The 18,091-nt window shown below is 38.2% G+C and overlaps 1 protein-coding gene across 21 annotated transcripts in view; it reads left to right on the forward strand.

Moving 5' to 3' along the window:
* The window catches only part of LOC124137024 (ryanodine receptor-like), a 206,631-nt gene that overhangs the window by 61,577 nt on the left and 126,963 nt on the right, over positions 1-18,091 (forward strand). For 17 of the 21 annotated variants that reach the window (XM_048403848.1, XM_048403855.1, XM_048403847.1 and 14 more), the window contains exons 2-4: positions 6,493-6,615; positions 7,142-7,153; positions 17,511-17,612. In XM_048403848.1, coding sequence (XP_048259805.1) covers positions 6,493-6,615; positions 7,142-7,153; positions 17,511-17,612 — 237 coding nt within the window. The remainder of the gene's footprint in view (positions 1-6,492; positions 6,616-7,141; positions 7,154-17,510; positions 17,613-18,091) is intronic. The other 4 variants (XM_048403851.1, XM_048403867.1, XM_048403860.1 and 1 more) reach the window with 1 other exon arrangement.

The following is an 18,091-nucleotide window of genomic DNA, read 5'->3' on the forward strand; positions in this document are numbered from 1 at the left end:
ACCGAGGATTTGGCTACAAACGTAAAGATTACATGGAACATATTCTATAGTAACATTTGTAAATGGCAGCTTCCTAACCATGCATCCCACGACCCTGACATGTCAGGCTTCCGACATGGCACCCATGGTGAAACGATTCTCGTTGGTATATTTATCTCATATCAACCAATGCTAACAACAGGAATCAATAGAGGAATCCATGTCAGTTCAACGCTGGAGTCCGAGACTACAATAACTCCTTCCCCTAGGACCAAAACTGCATTAGAGATTGGTGCTTTCTACATCCAGGAATCAGTGGAGAATTGTCATATTTTCTGTCTGTCCGCCATTGGCAGTGGAGTGATTTGTGTATGTAAGGCTCACCATTTAATATTAACATTGTCAGCGGGAGAGAAGACAATTGTTTTATAACTTACCAGTCCCAACTTAATTAGTTGTGAAAGCTGGTAATGAGACTGTCATTTGAGAATGGATTGTGTATTGTTGAAGAGTTGATGAGCAACTTGCTTTAGGAAACAGTGTATATGATACAGTGATATTAGTCTGTAATTGATTGCTGATGTGGTCACTGAGAGGTGTGTCACTTCTGATTTGATTATTGGGTGGCGTTTATGGTTCTATGATTTTATTGATAGGAAGGTGCATTAGAGAATCTGCCTTAGAGACGGCGTTTCATGTGTTTGATTACAATGATTTCAATTATTCACCTCTCAAAACACTCTTCATTGTGTTTTGTGTGATTTTGTGTCATTCTCCTCTTCATCATCACATTCCCTTTATTATGGTCATCACCACCATCATCATCATCATCATCATCATCATCCTCTTCAGCATCATCATCATCAGCAGCAGCAGCAGCACCATCATCATCAGCAGCAGCAGAAGCAGTATCATCCTTAATTATTGTCATTGTCATCATTGTCATCACTAACATTCTCTTCTTCATCATCAACATCACATTCCCTTAATTATTTCATCATTGTCATTATCATCATCATCATCATTGTCATCAAGATCATCATCGACATTCACCTCTTCATCAACATCACATTCCCTTAAATATTGTCGTCGTCATCATCATTCTTCTTCTTATTATTGTCATATGTCCACCATAATCAAACATCATGATCATCATCACCATCCTCCTCATGCCATATCAACTGCTGCTACATCCATGCTGGTCACACCAATCAATGTCATGTATACAGCTTATATCATGACACCAGAGATCGGCAATGATATATCAGTTTGATCAGCACTTCTCCACCAGGCCAGTCGGTGTTTGATCACCATACCCAGATATGGAGGCGAGTTAATCAGTGTTCTATATCCTGGCTCGTCCCTCACGACTACTTCAGTACAGCCTCTAATTAAAGATAAATATGTTCTGTACATACGCTGTAAGTTAGACATGTTGGATGGGAAATGTTGCATACACTGTAAGTTAGACATGTTGGATGGGAAATGTTTGTATTCGTGAGTGTTATAGAAAAGGATGAATGAAATATGACAGTTGACACCGGTGGGGATGGATACACTCACCTTTCAACAACTCCAGGCATTGTCACTATTAAATAGTGATTGATCAACGGTTGCATATGATATGGCCAGAATCTTACAATGGACTTAGAGGTATTTTCATGATTATGGAAAGGGTTTTGTTGCTATTTTTTTAGCTCTACACCCGGAGGTCTGCTTTAGATGTGCTGTACTTTATTGAAATGAACATAAGGACACGACCATGTAATATTCTCGGTGGGATGGGTAGGGGGTGGTGTGATTAGGTGGAGAGAATCTTTGTGTGAAAGAAGAAACATGACCCAAAAAATATTTTTAACTGGTATTTTTAGTAAATACTGATGTCGGTCCCTCAATAATCTTAATCATTACATAAAGAATTTGAAATTGTACACTTGTACAGTTGTATTGTGCTTGTCAACATGAAAGATTGAAATCTTTGAGTTTTTATTATACATCCGACCTTAAAGGGTGGAATTATATAGTTATACCAAGGAATTGCATCCGTCCGCCCTTCCTACATTGTTTTGTGCTACTAATAAGCACAACTATGGCATAGATACTTTTCAGATTTTGTGAATGCTTTCTATACCAATAGGAGAGGTGCAGTGCGAAGTTTACTTCAATATTTGGATTTTCTGAAAAAATACAGCTATTTTTCATTCTTTTACTTAGAATGTTTTTACTTAAACATTTATGCGACCTATAACTTGAAACTTCTGCATGGGTCCTTTTTCCAATTGGAGGTACAGTTTCGTTACCAATAGGAGAGTTGCAGTGCACAGTTTGATTTTGATATGTGTATTTTATGAAAAAGTATAATTTTTTCATGTTTTGAACTTAATATATTTTGCTTCAACTTTTTAGCGACCTATAACTTGAAAGCTACTTCAATTATTCTTGTCAGGTTGGGGGTACAGTTTCTATACCAATAGGAGAGGTGCAGTGAAAAGCTTGATTTCAATAAGTGGATTTTCTTAACAAAGTATTTCAGCTGATGTTGGAGTTGCGGTTGGGGGTATTAGTGAGCCCTGCTCACCTTTTGCCTAGTTCAATTACTTTATCAGTCTGTTCCTGCTTACATTTGTACAAATTAATAAAAAAAGAACTTCCAGTCATCTATTCACAGATAGGAAATAAAAGAGTTGATGAGCTGCTGTTATAATGTGCGTGTGTCGCTTGAGTTGTCGCTGTTGTACAGTTCGGTTGACTAATTGTTGTGTCATATAATCCTTTCCTGATAGATGTTTTAAAGTAAGGATATTTATTTGCGTGAATAGGAAGCAGTGTTGCAGATGACATCATGTGGAACATATTGCATTGGACTGAATGCTACCCCTGTGGGTATGTTTTGGTTTTTCCAGTCTTGATTCCGAGCTGAGCTGGTGGTTTGATAAAGTGTGGTCCTGGGCATGGATAAAAGGATCTGAGAGTAATATGATTAAACTTCATTTTATGACAGATGATGCTGACTCCTCCATGTCCTGATGCACTGGAGTTTAGTAGTGGCTATGGCCACATGAAGCAATTTCATTACTGCAGAGAAACGTGACACAGAGTTTCTATCAGTCCAATTGCACACAGGGCAGTTTGGCAATAATGATGTAATAATTTGTAGAAAAGTACTCTTTCAACTGCTTCAAAATGATGAGAATATTTTCACTTGTCATTTGGTGTCACAGGCGTGTCTACTTGGTTACATGAGCAGAATGCAATTGGGCAATGTTCAAAATTCAGCGGAAGAGATAAGAGGTCCTTGTCATAACCCTAATGGTACAAAATTAATGATTTAGGTGGCCTTATTAATTATACAGCAGGGTACCATGAGAGGGCCCCAGGTCTCCCTTACTTTCTGAAAATGTTTAGCTTTGTTTATTGTTTGACGGAGGTCTGTAAATGTTTGAGTCTCACCAGATAATCAAGTGACTGATGTCATGACCATCGATCTATGCATTTGGGATACAATGACATGCATCAACCTAGTCAGCGAGCCTGACCACTGAATCCCATTTGTCAACTCTTACAGCAAGCATGGGTTGCTGAAGACAAATTTTAACCCAGATCTTCACAGGGAAATGATTAGGTCATATGTGCATTTACATTAAGTTTCAGGCACATTTGGTAATATTGTTTGCCATTCATGGTATCATGATTAAATGCAGTGATGCAATGTTCAACCTCTGTAAAGAGCGAGTGAGTGAGTATGGTTTTACGCCTTTTTTAGCAATATTCCAGCAATATCACAGCGGGGTACACCAGAAATGGGCTTCACACATTGTACCCATGTCGGGAAGCGAACCTAGGTCTTCGGCGTGATGAGCGAACGCTTTAACCACTAGGCTACCCGACCGCGCCACCTCTGTACAGAAGGTTGGGAAGTCAACATTGAAAATTGATTCTTCAATCTCATCAACAGCCTTGGTATTTGAATCTGAAGCCAGCCTCCAATGATTGTAGAAATAGGGTTAATTTCACAAGTCACTCAAATAAATTGATTTCCTTTTGTTTTTATGTACTGCTCTCTTGGAAAGAGTGGAGATATTGCCACTGTGAGGGGATTAAGAGGATGCATTACTGTGCAGTGAACTAATACTAGTCAAATATCTGATTATGTTTTCCATTGGTTTTGTTGTTGAGGAATTTCAGTTGTCAAAGCAGTAAAAGGTCATGCTTTAATGATTGGACAAGGGATGTATTCATGCTACCGCATGGGGTAGGAACAGAATCCGTTTTGAGTGTTACGAAAAAGAAATATATGAAGTAAAATCTCTTTAACTTCAGAGTCTTGGGGATCATTAAATTAATATTGGTTAAAAATATTCAGATATCTGTAGTTGGAGATCTGATATTTGAACAAGGTGCCTATGAGGAATCTACTGGGACTACGAAATCACCATTAGGTGTTAAATGATTGACCATGCGTTAATGGAGGTTGATGAAATCAGGTTCCATTGTACGCGTACACTGTTTCTGATGTTTGTTGGGAAGTTGGTAGATTGTTACGAAAATGTGTTATACTCCTAACAATGAAAAATGTGTATATTTTTAAGCAGTGACTGGAAAAATTGTGTCTCAAGCAAAAAATCCCAGGCCTCCAATGTGTCATGGTGATCTTTAATGACTTGATGTGTCATGGCAGGGATTATCCAGGATTCACAATAAACCCCCTCTGATTGAAACAGCTGGTTTGACGGCCGCATCACCGCGGAAGCTAATATTCATAGAATAGTACTATTTTCAGTCATTGTCTGTAGGCATATTTAAATAATTATATCTACAATTACAGGTTACAAAATGCACAGATGCGGTTACTACAATATTCAAAGGATGTGTGGCAATACATTTCATGCAGAAAAACACGACAGAAATCAACAATGGGAATGTATTTATGTTTTGGAAACAACAGAGAGCTTGGAATTTTGGCGCTTTTCTATATACGATTGTGACGTCATATCTTTTGCGTCACAATGAGCGATATGACGTCATAATGGTGACGCGCGATGTAGAGCGGAAGCCTTGCAAAGCTTGCTTTGTTTTCTTTAGGGATGCCCACCTCATGTTAGCTTACCAAGTTGCTGTGCTTATATTCTTTCAATGCCTGTCATATGTTCGAGTGAAGTATTACGGTGTAAACAAACTGCTTGAGTATATACAGCACATATTTTGTTCGGTGATTCCGTAATTCAGATCGATAACCCACTCAAAACACTGAACTCAACCCATGCCGCTTCACTCAGTATATTTGCTAACACCAAAGAGTTCACGTTTTATTTAGTCATGGTAGAATGGAGATAAACATACTGTGTTTTCAATGTAGAGCTAGGTTACCTGTAGATTTAACCCCGCTAAATTTAACATTTGAAACCTCACGCTGCGCGTTCGATTCCAAATTCAATTTAGTGGGGTTAAATCTACAGGTAACCTAGCTCTACATTGAAAACACAGTATGTTTATCTCCTAATTATAAACCTACTGCCACTTTTGCCTATTGTATTCTAGGTATCTTCCTATGTTGTAAAAACCTCTTGGGAGGTTTACTTTTCTTGGTAAGACCTCATCCGGGATATGAGATTTTTCTTTTTACTGACTACATGTGTCATGGTGATATTTACTGACTCGGTGTGTCATAATATTTACTGTCTTGATGTGTCATGATATTTACTGACTATATGTGTCATGGTGATATTGACTGACTAGATGTGTCATGGTGATATTTACTGACTCAATGTGTCATGATATTTACTGACTCAATGTGTCATGATATTTACTGACTAGATGTGTCATGGTGATATTTACTGACTTTATGTGTCATGATATTTACTGACTCAATGTGTCATGATATTTACTGACTAGATGTGTCATGGTGATATTTACTGACGAGATGTGTCATGGTGATATTTACTGACGAGATGTGTCATGATATTTACTGACTATATGTGTGTCATGGTGATATTTACTGACTCAATGTGTCATGATATTTACTGACTATATGTGTGTCATGGTGATATTTACTGACTCAATGTGTCATGATATTAACTGACTATATGTGTGTCATGGTGATATTTACTGACTCAATGTGTCATGATATTTACTGACTAGATGTGACATTGTGATATTTACTGATTCAATGTGTCATGATATTTACTGACTATATGTATCATGATATTTACTGTGTCATGTGTCATGGTGATATTTAATGACAGTGTTTCATGATATAAATTATGTTGTGTCATGTTGATATCTAATGATCACAAATCATGAAAATATTTAATAATGATGTGTCATAATATGATGAACAGGTGCTCAATATGACTCAAAGCTAACTGTAACCTGTTATCAAATATGGAAATGGCAATTTAATGTCACTGGCTATAATCATACACCTGTCTCGCCCATTCCCAGTTGGACGTTGGTCCTCTTCCTCATCAGTGTAACAACAGCCATGATAATGATGCTGATGTGTCTGTGTTCCAGGATGACATGGTCTGCCTCAGCTGCATCGCACCCTCCAAGGACAGCAGCTCCATCGACCGTGTGTGTCTGGCCGCTGAGGGGTTCGGGAACCGCATGTGCTTTCTTGAGAATATATCAAGCAGAGTAAGTTTTCTGGATAGTAGTAGTTGTAATGTAGCATTTTGTAAAACATTATTTTATGCTTAAGCTTTGATGACAAGGCAGTCTCACATACAGACACTGAAACTTGCAGCATGCCTATAGTATTGTTTAGAAAGTCTAGATTTCTTCCGTTTCTGAAAATGAAGAGATTCTATGGTATTTTTTACAAGAAAAACAATTGAAAAGAGAAAACTTTACAGTGTTTATCATTAAAGACAGTAACAGTTAATCTAGGTGTAAGGTGATATCTTTTATTGCTTTGGACAAAATGGGTGTATTAAATCATGGTTATTGTCTGTTTATAAAAAAAAGTGAGTCATATTTAATCTGAAAAGAACGAAAAACAAGCTGAAGAGAATTAAATTGGAATCCAATTGGAATTATACTCTGAAAAACAAGCAACTAATATTTTGATTGAAAGGTGAGCTACAGAACTTTGCAGACTGATTATCAGTTGGGTAGTTTCTCTGTCTAAGTGAGGCCCATAAGTTCTGAGATTTAATTTCAGGTCGGCTGTCAGGTAAGGTGATATCTACCTTGTGCTTGGAAAGGGGCCATGCATATTCATTACTCTTACATACCATGCCTAATTCTCCAGGGACACCTTCTTTAAACTTCTATATGTGCATTTGTCTCTTGTATAAACAGTATAAAATGCAGTGAAACCTTGTTAAATTCAAGTCAAAGGTATGTGGAATTATCCACAGTTCTTTTCTGGAGAGTTTCTAGTAGAACATCAGGTGCATATAGATTCCACTTGGACAATGAAAATATATTGTATAATAGAGTTTGCCATAGCAAGGTTTCATTGTATTCTATAATGTGTATACATATTTATATATTATTTATATCTGGTTTGATATCTGCATATTGATTTCCTATCTGGTAAAACTGAAGCAGCTTTGTGACGGTGAAACAAAAAAATATTTTGGTTAAAGTCTGCAATACAAGCTGAATACGTCTTAACAACTCTTTACGACTGGGTCGCCTTCATCCCCTGATTTTTATGAGGTTGCTATGATTAACTACAAAAATATTACCTTGCCTAAAGTATTCCTGTAGTAAGGCTCACAAGAAACAAAATCCCAAATTGCAATAGTCCTTAATATCTATTTATGGCAAGATCTGTGAGGTTGGAGAAAATGTATGCATCTGCCAAAAGAAAATGTGATCTCATTTGCTTTTTTAGAAGGAAAGAGTGAATTTGTACAAATGTAATTTTGAACCAGGTATATTTTAACCATTAATATGTTTGATTATTTTTTTTTACAACCATATGAGTAGGTTCATCACATCACATGTCCATACAGCCGAGAGGTGGTTTGTTGCTGGTTATACATAGATTGTTAAACATGCTTAGTCCTCTCAACATAGGAATGATCAAGCACGAGAGTCTGAATTCACTTCACTTAGATTCCCACAGAGTGGTCTGCCCTTGGCTGGCAGTAGAGGGTGGTTTGATGGTTTATCTGCACCAATTTTCAGCAACCACTGCAGCACTTGTTCTGAAAAGACTTTATTGAAGAGCTTGTGGCATTTGGAAATAGTCCTTTAAAATAGTCATTAATGCATATCGCCTTTAGATGCGATTGATGTAGTGATTACAATTAGATGCTGCTTGTGTATGCTGCTTGAGACCTAGAGACTAATCCAGCTTGTATAACATGTAGACATGGTGCTTATGCTTTGATAGTCCAGATGCTCCTCTGTATACAGATCAACCAGATGCTGTGATTTCGAGGCAATGCTATGCTATCTGAACACAAGGCATGTTCTGTGTAGGGATATAGCTGTGGGGATGGCCAGAAAATACCTGACTTTACTACATGTTGCTGGTCAGGTTTTTCAGGGGTTATCATAAGGAGTTCAAGAACACCCAATTCTTTCATATTACTATAGTCAATCTGTCATGGCATAGTAATATGAAAGAATCTTGTGTTCTTTAACTTTTTTTGAGTAGTACATTCTATGTTATTATATTGCGTGAGTGAGTTGGGTTTGACGCCGCTTTTAACAGTATTACAATTATATCATGGCGTGTCAGCTTAATGTGGGAGGAAAGCATGAAGTGATGCAGGTCTCAGACGTTTACCACTTCGGTGAAACCCACGAGCATGAGTATGGTGCTGACAAACCTGGAAACATAATTGGGGCAAACCGGGATTCGAACCCACAATCATAGGTTTCTAGCGTGCCCAAGGGACGCAACTCTGCACAGCGAATCGTGGCACCTTAGACGACTGGGCCACCCATGCCCCCTGTTATTATATTGAAAAAGTATTAAGTATACTAAGAACGTCTGTGTGTTGCGGTTGCCATGCTCTCAATAATGTGTCTGAGTTGGATCACTTTGGCGTATTACGATTCCATTGTATAGGACTATGAGTGAGTATGGTTTTACGCCATATATTCCAGCAATATCACGGCGGGGGACACCAGAAATGGGCTTCACACATTGTGCCCATGTCAGGAATCGAACTCGGGTCTTTGGCGTGACGAGCGAACACTTTAACCACTAGGCTACCCGACCTCTCCTATAGGGCTATGAGCAGTGCTGAGTTAACAAAGATTGGTAAAACTACCCCAGTGAAACAGAGTGACCGATGACAATTCTTCTTGTTTTTTTTTAAGAATGGAAATACCGGGGTGTTATTTCACTTCCGTATGGTTATTTTTGCGATACATTTTCATTACTGCTAATTGAAAGCAGGTATAATGTAGGGTCAGATAATACTAATAGAGTCAAAAGTAAATACTGTGTTTTGACTGGCCAGCCCTTGAACTTCCTAGTCCAAGTCATATCTTAGCAGTCAATGTCTGGAAGAGAAACTCAGGTCAGAAATGCCTGCTTCCCAGGTCCTCATGCTTGCCACTCATGCCACGCGAGCCAACTTAAATGTGAATGTTGGTTGTTTTTTGTGTTGTTTGACAGTGCACTCAGCAATATTCCACCTATATCATGGCGGTCTGTAAGATAATCAAGTCTTGGCCAGACATACCAGTGATTGTGATTGTGAGCATTGATCGACGCAATTGGGATACTATGACATACATCAACCTAACCACCAAATCCCGTTAGTTGCCCCTTTATGACAAGCAAAGTCGCCTTTTACGTCAAGCATGGGTTGCTGAAGGCCTATTCTTACCTGGATCTTCACAGGTAATGTACCATATTGGCATGGATGTTGGCTCATGTTATCAGTCACTGGTTTGTCTGGTTCAAACTTATTTGGAGGCTGCTGGAGTATAGCTGAAAATTTGCAGATTGTGGTATTTAAGAATTTAAATGCACTGAAATAACTGTGCAGTCCATTAAGAACACACGGCTTCCACTGTAGGGGGGGCACGGGTGGCCCAGTTGTCTAAAGCGCCGTGGTAAGCTGTGCAGAGTTTCATCCCTTGGTTCGCCGGGATTATGTTTCTAGGTTTGTCAGCACCATACCCATGCTCGTGGGTTTCACTGAAGTGGTGAACGTCTGAGACCTGCATCACTTAAGGCTTTCCTCTCACGTTAAGCTGACACGCTGTGATATAACTGGAATACTTTTAAAATTGGTGTTAAACCCAACTCACTCACTCACTCCACAGCAGGCTTGAATACATGGGACCAAGAGGGTGGCAACTGGGAATAACATAATGGCTGACTATCATCCGGAACATTCATATCAATAACTTGAGCTCTCAAATTGATCATTTAATTGATTATAATCCATTGTAAATAATTGCTTAGCTCAAGAAAATATGACATGATCCACAGGAAGTAATGGAGTGGTCAGTGGAGCACTTTCTAGGAAAAACACAAAACAAAAGTATATGTACCACTAAAACAAGTTTTGCTAATAAATATAGGGTTACACTCAATGAAAAAGAATAATATGATAATGAGATGCTAATTGATGTATACTACTCAAAAGAGGTTAAAGAACACCCAATTTGTGCTAAGGACTAGTTACTCACTGCCATGCCATGACAGATTAACTGTAGTCATATGAAAAAAGCGGGTCTCATGCCGTGACAGATTAACTGTAGTCATATGAAAAATTCGGATGCCATGACAGATTAACTGTAGTCATATGAAAAAATCGGATGCCATGACAGATTAACTTGTCATATGAACAAAATGTGTTCCTTAACTTCTTTTGAGTAGTATACATGCAATGATGCTTGATAGGTCAGCTTGACTGCTTGATGTGCTCATCACAAAGTTGATTCTGCAAATATTACTGCAGACTTAATGCTTTTGTCAATTAGATATTTTGGAAATCGATAAATCGTTTGGAATGTCCAGATCAATCGATGGTCCTATTATACAAACAATTGCTTCACCGTATTGATAATAGTGGCACACAATTCTGTTTTCTTGTCCAAATAGCTACAGAAGCACATGATTATAAACATAACAATACTTGTGAAGTGAACTCTCCGGCAGTCTTGAAACCTATGCAACATAGGCCTAAAATAGTCTTCTAGTGGGTGAGTAATTGCTGCTTCCACAATGCCACATCAGCAATTTTGCAGCTATTTGCAGTGAAAATCTAACTGGAAGCAACTAAATAGATTGTTATGGAGGCAATATGTAGCAACATCATAGTGGTCAGTGTGTGGAAGTCAGAGCTCCATGTCAATAGGATTTGTTATGTCCAGTGGATTTTCCTAATTGTCCTGGATGTAAAAGGTTAAGAAAACATCAAAGTATTTGGTTTCTGTTAAAGAAGAACACATTGGTTAAAGTTCAGTTTGACAGAGTGGATAGGAATATCATGCTATGTATGTTAACATTTCAAGTTTGAATTAATGGAGTCTTGAAAATCAGCTCCATTTGTTGTATAAACCACATGAAATACAGCAATTGATCAGTAGATACGATTGGCATTCAGTGCAATGCTCCTATGACTTTCGGTATCTCAAATTTCAATATAACATGTCAAGTGGTAAGGAAATGTCAAGAATCTTGCTCCAGTTTTTTGTAGGCCTTTCTTTTTTTAAAATCATGTTTATTAGTTAATTAATGTGCATTATAATAGTCAAAATAAAAATAAAATGGGACTCTTTAATTTGTTTGATTAATAAAAAGTTTTTGGGAGAATGAAAAAAATATAATGTCAAATTCTCTATATTTCATTTCACATTTTGTGTGAAATGGGACAGAATGTTATTTTTCTTATATTTACATGGGAATACACTACTCGAGTACTGACAAATCTACGAATATTATCGGGTCTATATCTCCTGCTTTGAACAAACACTTATGGCAGTCGTTGAGTTTGTATCACTTGCGATTGTTGTGATTATGAGGCTTGTGGTAATAAAAAAAGCTTTAAACTGAAAATATTTTTTTGCTGATTTCTAGGATCTTTGGACCGATAAACCAAGCATTAAAAATATAACACCTTATCCATTTTTGACTGTCAACAATGTGATCAGCATTTATACCTTACAGAATTACATGCATTTTGTCAGTAGTGTAAAGTACACCGATATGTTCAAGAGGACAATTTTCTTTTAGCAATCAATACCCAGTGAGACGGAGATAATACATACTGATTTACCTTACTGAAAGTATACAGACTGATAGGAGTTTACAATAATCGAATCGTGCCTATTATATACAAGCTTCATCCATGGGCCAGATTCATTAAGTTCAGGGTGACATTGGGCTGAATCAACATACACTGCCATCCATGTTCGCCCTGCACATCATAAGGACATACCATCTCTTCTCATAAGAAGAGACGGCTTGTTTTCCTTGTGATGGCTGTTTATCTTTATGTGATGGTGTATGCGATACATAGTGTTTATTCCTACATCTCCATGGAGATTAGGGGAAGGTAAATAAACCTGATGCCAATTTATGGTCCATAATTAATCCAGTTATTTGTAGCAAGCATGAGTGTGAGCGGTGATTATGGCGTTGTCTAGTGTCCATGCCGGCTGTGCATTTTGTTCAGTTTTGAAAATCTTGATATCTGTGTTTGTCTTTGTAATGTTAAATACAGTTGTTATTATATTTACATATTGCTTGTGTGTATCCAACATTATTCAATTTTGGTCCCCTTTAGTCATATTTTATGTGATTGTGTATACAGCATTTGTAAATCTGTCATTTTTTCAAATTTTGATGTTTTACGATTTTAATGTGATTGCATTTCAGTACTTGTATCCAACTAACATTATTTATATTTTGTTATATATACACAAAAGAAGTTAAAGAACACCTGATTCTTTCATAATGCTATAGTTAATCTTTCATGGCATGAAAGGTTAACCATAATGAAATAATCAGGTGTCATTGAACTTCTTTTGAGTGGCGGTTGGGTAGCCTAGTGGTTAAAGCGTTCGCTCATCACGCCAAAGACCCGGGTTCGATTCCCGACAATTGGTACAATGTGTGAAGCCCATTTCTGGTGTCCCCCGCCGTGATATTGCTGGAATATTGCTAAAAGCGGCGTAAAACCATACTCACTCACTCACTCTTTTGTCATGGTATGACAGAAGAACCATAGCAATGTGAAGGAATCAGGTATTCTTGAATTTCCTTTGGGTAGTGTATTTCACTTAAGCATTGTTGGGTGATGGTGTTTCTTAAAAATGTGTTAAGTTATTTTATGTCCACTGTGCATGCAAATTAGTCTATCTATAGCGCTTCTACTTCTAATTTCCATGAAGTCATTTTACATCTGACAAATCAGGTACAGCTCTTTCTGGAGTTCAATTCATGGTAAGACTGCTTCCATGGCCTAGTGGGTAGAGTGCCTGTCTGGAGAGTAGAATGTCGGTGGTTCAATCCGCTGGCTGCGTCATGGTACATGTTGTTACCTTGCCTGGCACCTAGCATTAAGGAGCTAAAACAAGGATGTGCCAGTTCGGAGTCTGTAAACTGTGTGGCTAAATGAGGTATACATGTTAAACTGCGGCTTGGTGTTTCAGTGGGCTAGTGTAAGCAAAGATTGTATCCTACCTAAATATTATCCTGGGGGGAAGTTTTACTATAGAGTATAGTATCCTACCTTAGTGCCACACTGGTATGAGTTCACTAGGGAGAATAATCCTGACACTAGAGAATTTCATCTCTGGGATAACAAAATAGGGAAGGATAATATTCACTCTTACACTAGCACTATAAAACCTGACTAGTACAAGCAGCCACCTTCACCTGCATGCACTCTGCTATATAAGTGCAATAATCTTATATATGCGATGGTAAGCCCCATTTAACCACCATAATCATACATGGCAAGGGCAGATAACTCTTAAAAACTGCAATTGCCACATGTATTGCTATGAAGTTAACTTTGCATTCTTTATGCTATATAAACAGAAGAAAGTAGGATCATCACACAGATTGTACGCAAATTGATATAAACATAAAAGTCTTGCATGTATTATTGAACCATACTTGAAAATCCCGTGCCAATGTTGTTTACCAGTAATGTCACAGTATTTCAACACACAGATTTCACCCATGAACAGTTTTGTTTAAAATTGGTCCTCACTAACCTATGCTTGCCATAAGTGTCCACAGATGAGTGAGTGAGTGAGTTTGGTTTTATGCCGATTTTAGCAATGTTCCAGCAATATCAGGGAAGGAGATACCAGAAATGTGTGGGCTATGTGGGCCCAGGTTATCCACCCCCATCCCCTACCCCCAGGAGGTGGCTCAATGGATAAGGTGGTTTGGTTTGGCAACTTGGTTGCTTGTGTGTCATCGTACACTGGTCAAACTCAGTTGTTTACAGGTCTCTGTCATAGAGCTGGAATATAGCTGACTGTGATGATGAGCAAAACATGTTTCCATATAGGAACTGAATATGAACTTAAATTCTTCACCAATGTCAAATGTGTATTGGCAGGTTGGTGTACATTGTAGTTTGTTAGTATTTCTGTTGCATCAGTATAGATGAGTGAGTGAGTGAGTATGGTTTCACGCCGCTTTTAGCAATATTCAAGCAATATCACGGAGGGGGACACCAGAAATGGGCTTCACACATTGTACCCATGTCGGGAATCGAACCTGGGTCTTCGGCGTGACGAGCAAACGCTTTAACCACAAGACTGCCCCTCAGTATAGATGAATAAGCATGAAATGAAAATAATAAGCAATGGTTTCCCATGTAGTTTCTTGAATTTTGAAACTCCCAACAAGGGTGTTCAACTGGGGAGGCAAACAGCAGGTCCAGTCCCAGGAAAATTGATTCCAGATCTCTAAAATTTAATTTTCATTCCAAAAGAAACAAAGTCATACCTACTTGTGCTGAGCACAAACAGCTCTGCTCTGCAGGGAATCTGTTTAATTATGTATTGTCTTCAAGCACTTTCTCAGGGATGATATTTTTCTCCATTTTCATCTCAACTGACTGAGCCAGACGTGAAAAGTAGTTGACGATGGGGAAACTAGGGGAAAAACTGAATAATTTGGTTTCTGCATCTCAGCTCCTTCAAAGCCCCTGTAGACTGTGTTAAGATGCATTTAACAATCATTCTGTATGCATATGAGCATTTGTATTGTTATTCTGTGGGTAGTTGAAATCAAGGTGACCTCCATCTTAAGGTCATGCCATGAGAGAAATTAGTTTGCTTTGATGTGGAAATTGTTATCATGCTGCTATAGGAGCATGTGTTGTCATTCTGATGGAAGTATTTGGGATTTTGAAATGCAAGCAGTAAGAATTCTATGTTGTTCAGTTTCTTTCAGCTCAAAACAATTTTTTCAAACGAATATACTGCTTATTGGTTTTAAGCAATAACTTTTGATCTAATAAGTACCATTTTTGAAAAGATTACAAAGATTTTCTTAGATTATAAAAGCTGCTCTTTTATTCCAACATCAAAGACACTAAGATTATTTCAGAGCATGTGTACAACTTTAGAGGAGTTTAAAAAAATACATGTCTGTAAGTGTGCTTGAATAATTGATGTTACATCAGGAGAAAGCCCTTGCATGTATGTGAAATGTTACACAGAGGGAACATCCTTTGCCAATGTATGGGAAAAACTTTTGGCTGAAATGTTATCCATGTGACCTAATGTGAATTACCAATCAATATTTGATGGTAGGAAGGCTCCCAGACAAATTTACCAGACTCTGTCATCACGGAGGTATTGATTGTCCAGCTTGTCTTTTCATGAAGATACCTACACAGTTTTGCCTTTTGATTTTAATGGAAGGGATGCGAGCGCAACAAGCAACTTTGAATGGGTGGCCGTGCAGACTAAGGTGCCCTATACTAAGTTAAGAGGTCAAGGCCATGTAGGGTACTACAGAGATGTACCCCATGTATCTCTTATTGTAAATGAACCCATGTATCTTTCGGTGTAAGGAAATAAATCCTTGCTGAAATCGTAAAACAGAAGTGTACCCTAGCAGACCATTGCATGGTACTTTGGTGACTGGCGATGGATGACGGTGTATGAGCTGGTTTTGGTTTCATTTTAACATACAGTATTGCCTGCTGCAGGATTGAATCGTTGTGATTATATTAAAAAATATGATTCTTCAACACATACAGCCATGTGATTTGACTATGGTTTGGTATTGCAGAAACAAGTTTCACTCACTGTTGAATTGGATTCTATGCAGTGGCCAGCTAGGGTACATTTCTGTATTTTGATTTCGGCCAGGGTACATTTCTGTATTTTGATTTCCGCCAGGGTACATTTCTGTATCTTGATTTCCGCCAGGGTACATTTCTGTATTTTGATTTTGGCTAGGGTAAATTTCTGTATTTTGATTTTGGCTAGGGTAAATTTCTGTATTTTGATTTTTGCCAGGGTACATTTCTGTATTTTGATTTTGGCCAGGGTACATTTCTGTATTTTGATTTTGGCTAGGGTAAATTTCTGTATTTTGATTTTCGCCAGGGTACATTTCTTTTGTACCCTATGCAACAATGACCCCTTTAGCACAACTTAATGTCCAGTGTTGCTTCCCTTAACCATGCCAGGATCTGCTGGTTATGTGTTTAAATCCCAGATTTGCACCTGATGTCCTTGGTACATAGCCATGCATCTGGGGTTAAGTTCATAACATCTGTAAGTTTGTTGTAAGTGTGTTCATTATAAACATATTTTACTGTACGTTCATTACACTTGCATACCTGCATGAGTTCGAACAGGCCAACTTGTGGCCTAGTTATACCACTCCACGTTTGCAAGGGATATTTTAATATTTACGTGATATACAAAACTGATTCTCATAATATGTGTATATTCAAAAATATTGGGGGAAAAAATGTTAGGGATCGTGAATAGTTTTTGGATGTGTTTTTTAAATTGTGTGCTCAGTCTCCACTGCAAAAAAATACCCAAAAATATTCATGATCCCTAACCTTTTTTGCTGAGTGAGGTGTTAAACAAACAAACAAACAAATAAACATTATTGGACATATCATATGATACATGATTCCATGGAGATTGGTTTCAGCAGGAATCTTATGAAAGATGAAGTCTCTAGTTCTGAAGTTGTTTTCTTTTTCTTGTGATTAGAGTAATTAGATGTGTATGATGCCAACCTTTGTTTGTTATATTTGTGATTATGTAGACTCTGAAAGTAGAATTAGCCCTTGGGCCAAATACTTACTTTAGCTTTAGGTTTTGCAGTAGTGCAAAATCTTTTATGCTTACTGGGCCAAATTTGTCTTCTGTAGATTTGTGTTAAAAGTGCGAATTATGATTAGCTATTGTCACTAGGCAGAAGATATTTTTCTAGACTGTCTTCGAACATGTGGCTAAGGTCACAGACTGTTAGAGTAATGTGGAGTGTGGGTGCGTGGGATGAAAACACTGACAGTGGAAACTGTCCCGGGGGTTATGTCCTCGAGAATCTGATCAAGAGGAATGTGAATCAGGTGAAGTAATCGTTTGTTGCTCTTCTACTTCAGGATGTTCCTCCGGATATCTCTGTGTCTGTGTTTGTGCTGGAACAAGCCCTTTCGGTCCGCGCTCTACAAGAGATGGTCACCTCAACATCCCAAGATTCCACAGTGAGTCTGGGGTAGAATAGGTCTTCAGCAACCCATGCTTGCCGTAAATGGTGACTATGCTTGTTGTAAGAGACGACTAATGGGATCAGGTTGTCAGCCTCGTTGTCTTGGTTAAAGCATGTCATCCATCCCAGTTGCGTGGATCGATGCTCATGATACCAATCACTGGATTGTCTGGTCCAGACTCGATTCTTTACAGACTGCCGCCAAATAGCTGGAATATTGCTGAGTGCGGCGTAAAACAACAAACCAACCAACCTTTGTTGAGTAAGAAATAGTGTCACCTCAGTGACAAGCTAATCTCCTGTTTTACACAATTTCGCACACTTTTGAATAGATTTCAATCTCTTGACATTTGATTGGTTCGTGTTTCTTGGTTGCCAGCATGTTCGAGGTGTTGACACCTGATCCAGTGCTGACATCCTGTATAACATGGTGTATACTTGTGTTCCTCAGGGTCAACGAGCTTGAAACTAGAA

This window comes from Haliotis rufescens, unplaced genomic scaffold, assembly GCF_023055435.1.
Source record: "Haliotis rufescens isolate VD_foot unplaced genomic scaffold, xgHalRufe1.0.p SCAF_3, whole genome shotgun sequence".
In the NCBI taxonomy this organism is placed as follows: domain Eukaryota; kingdom Metazoa; phylum Mollusca; class Gastropoda; order Lepetellida; family Haliotidae; genus Haliotis; species Haliotis rufescens.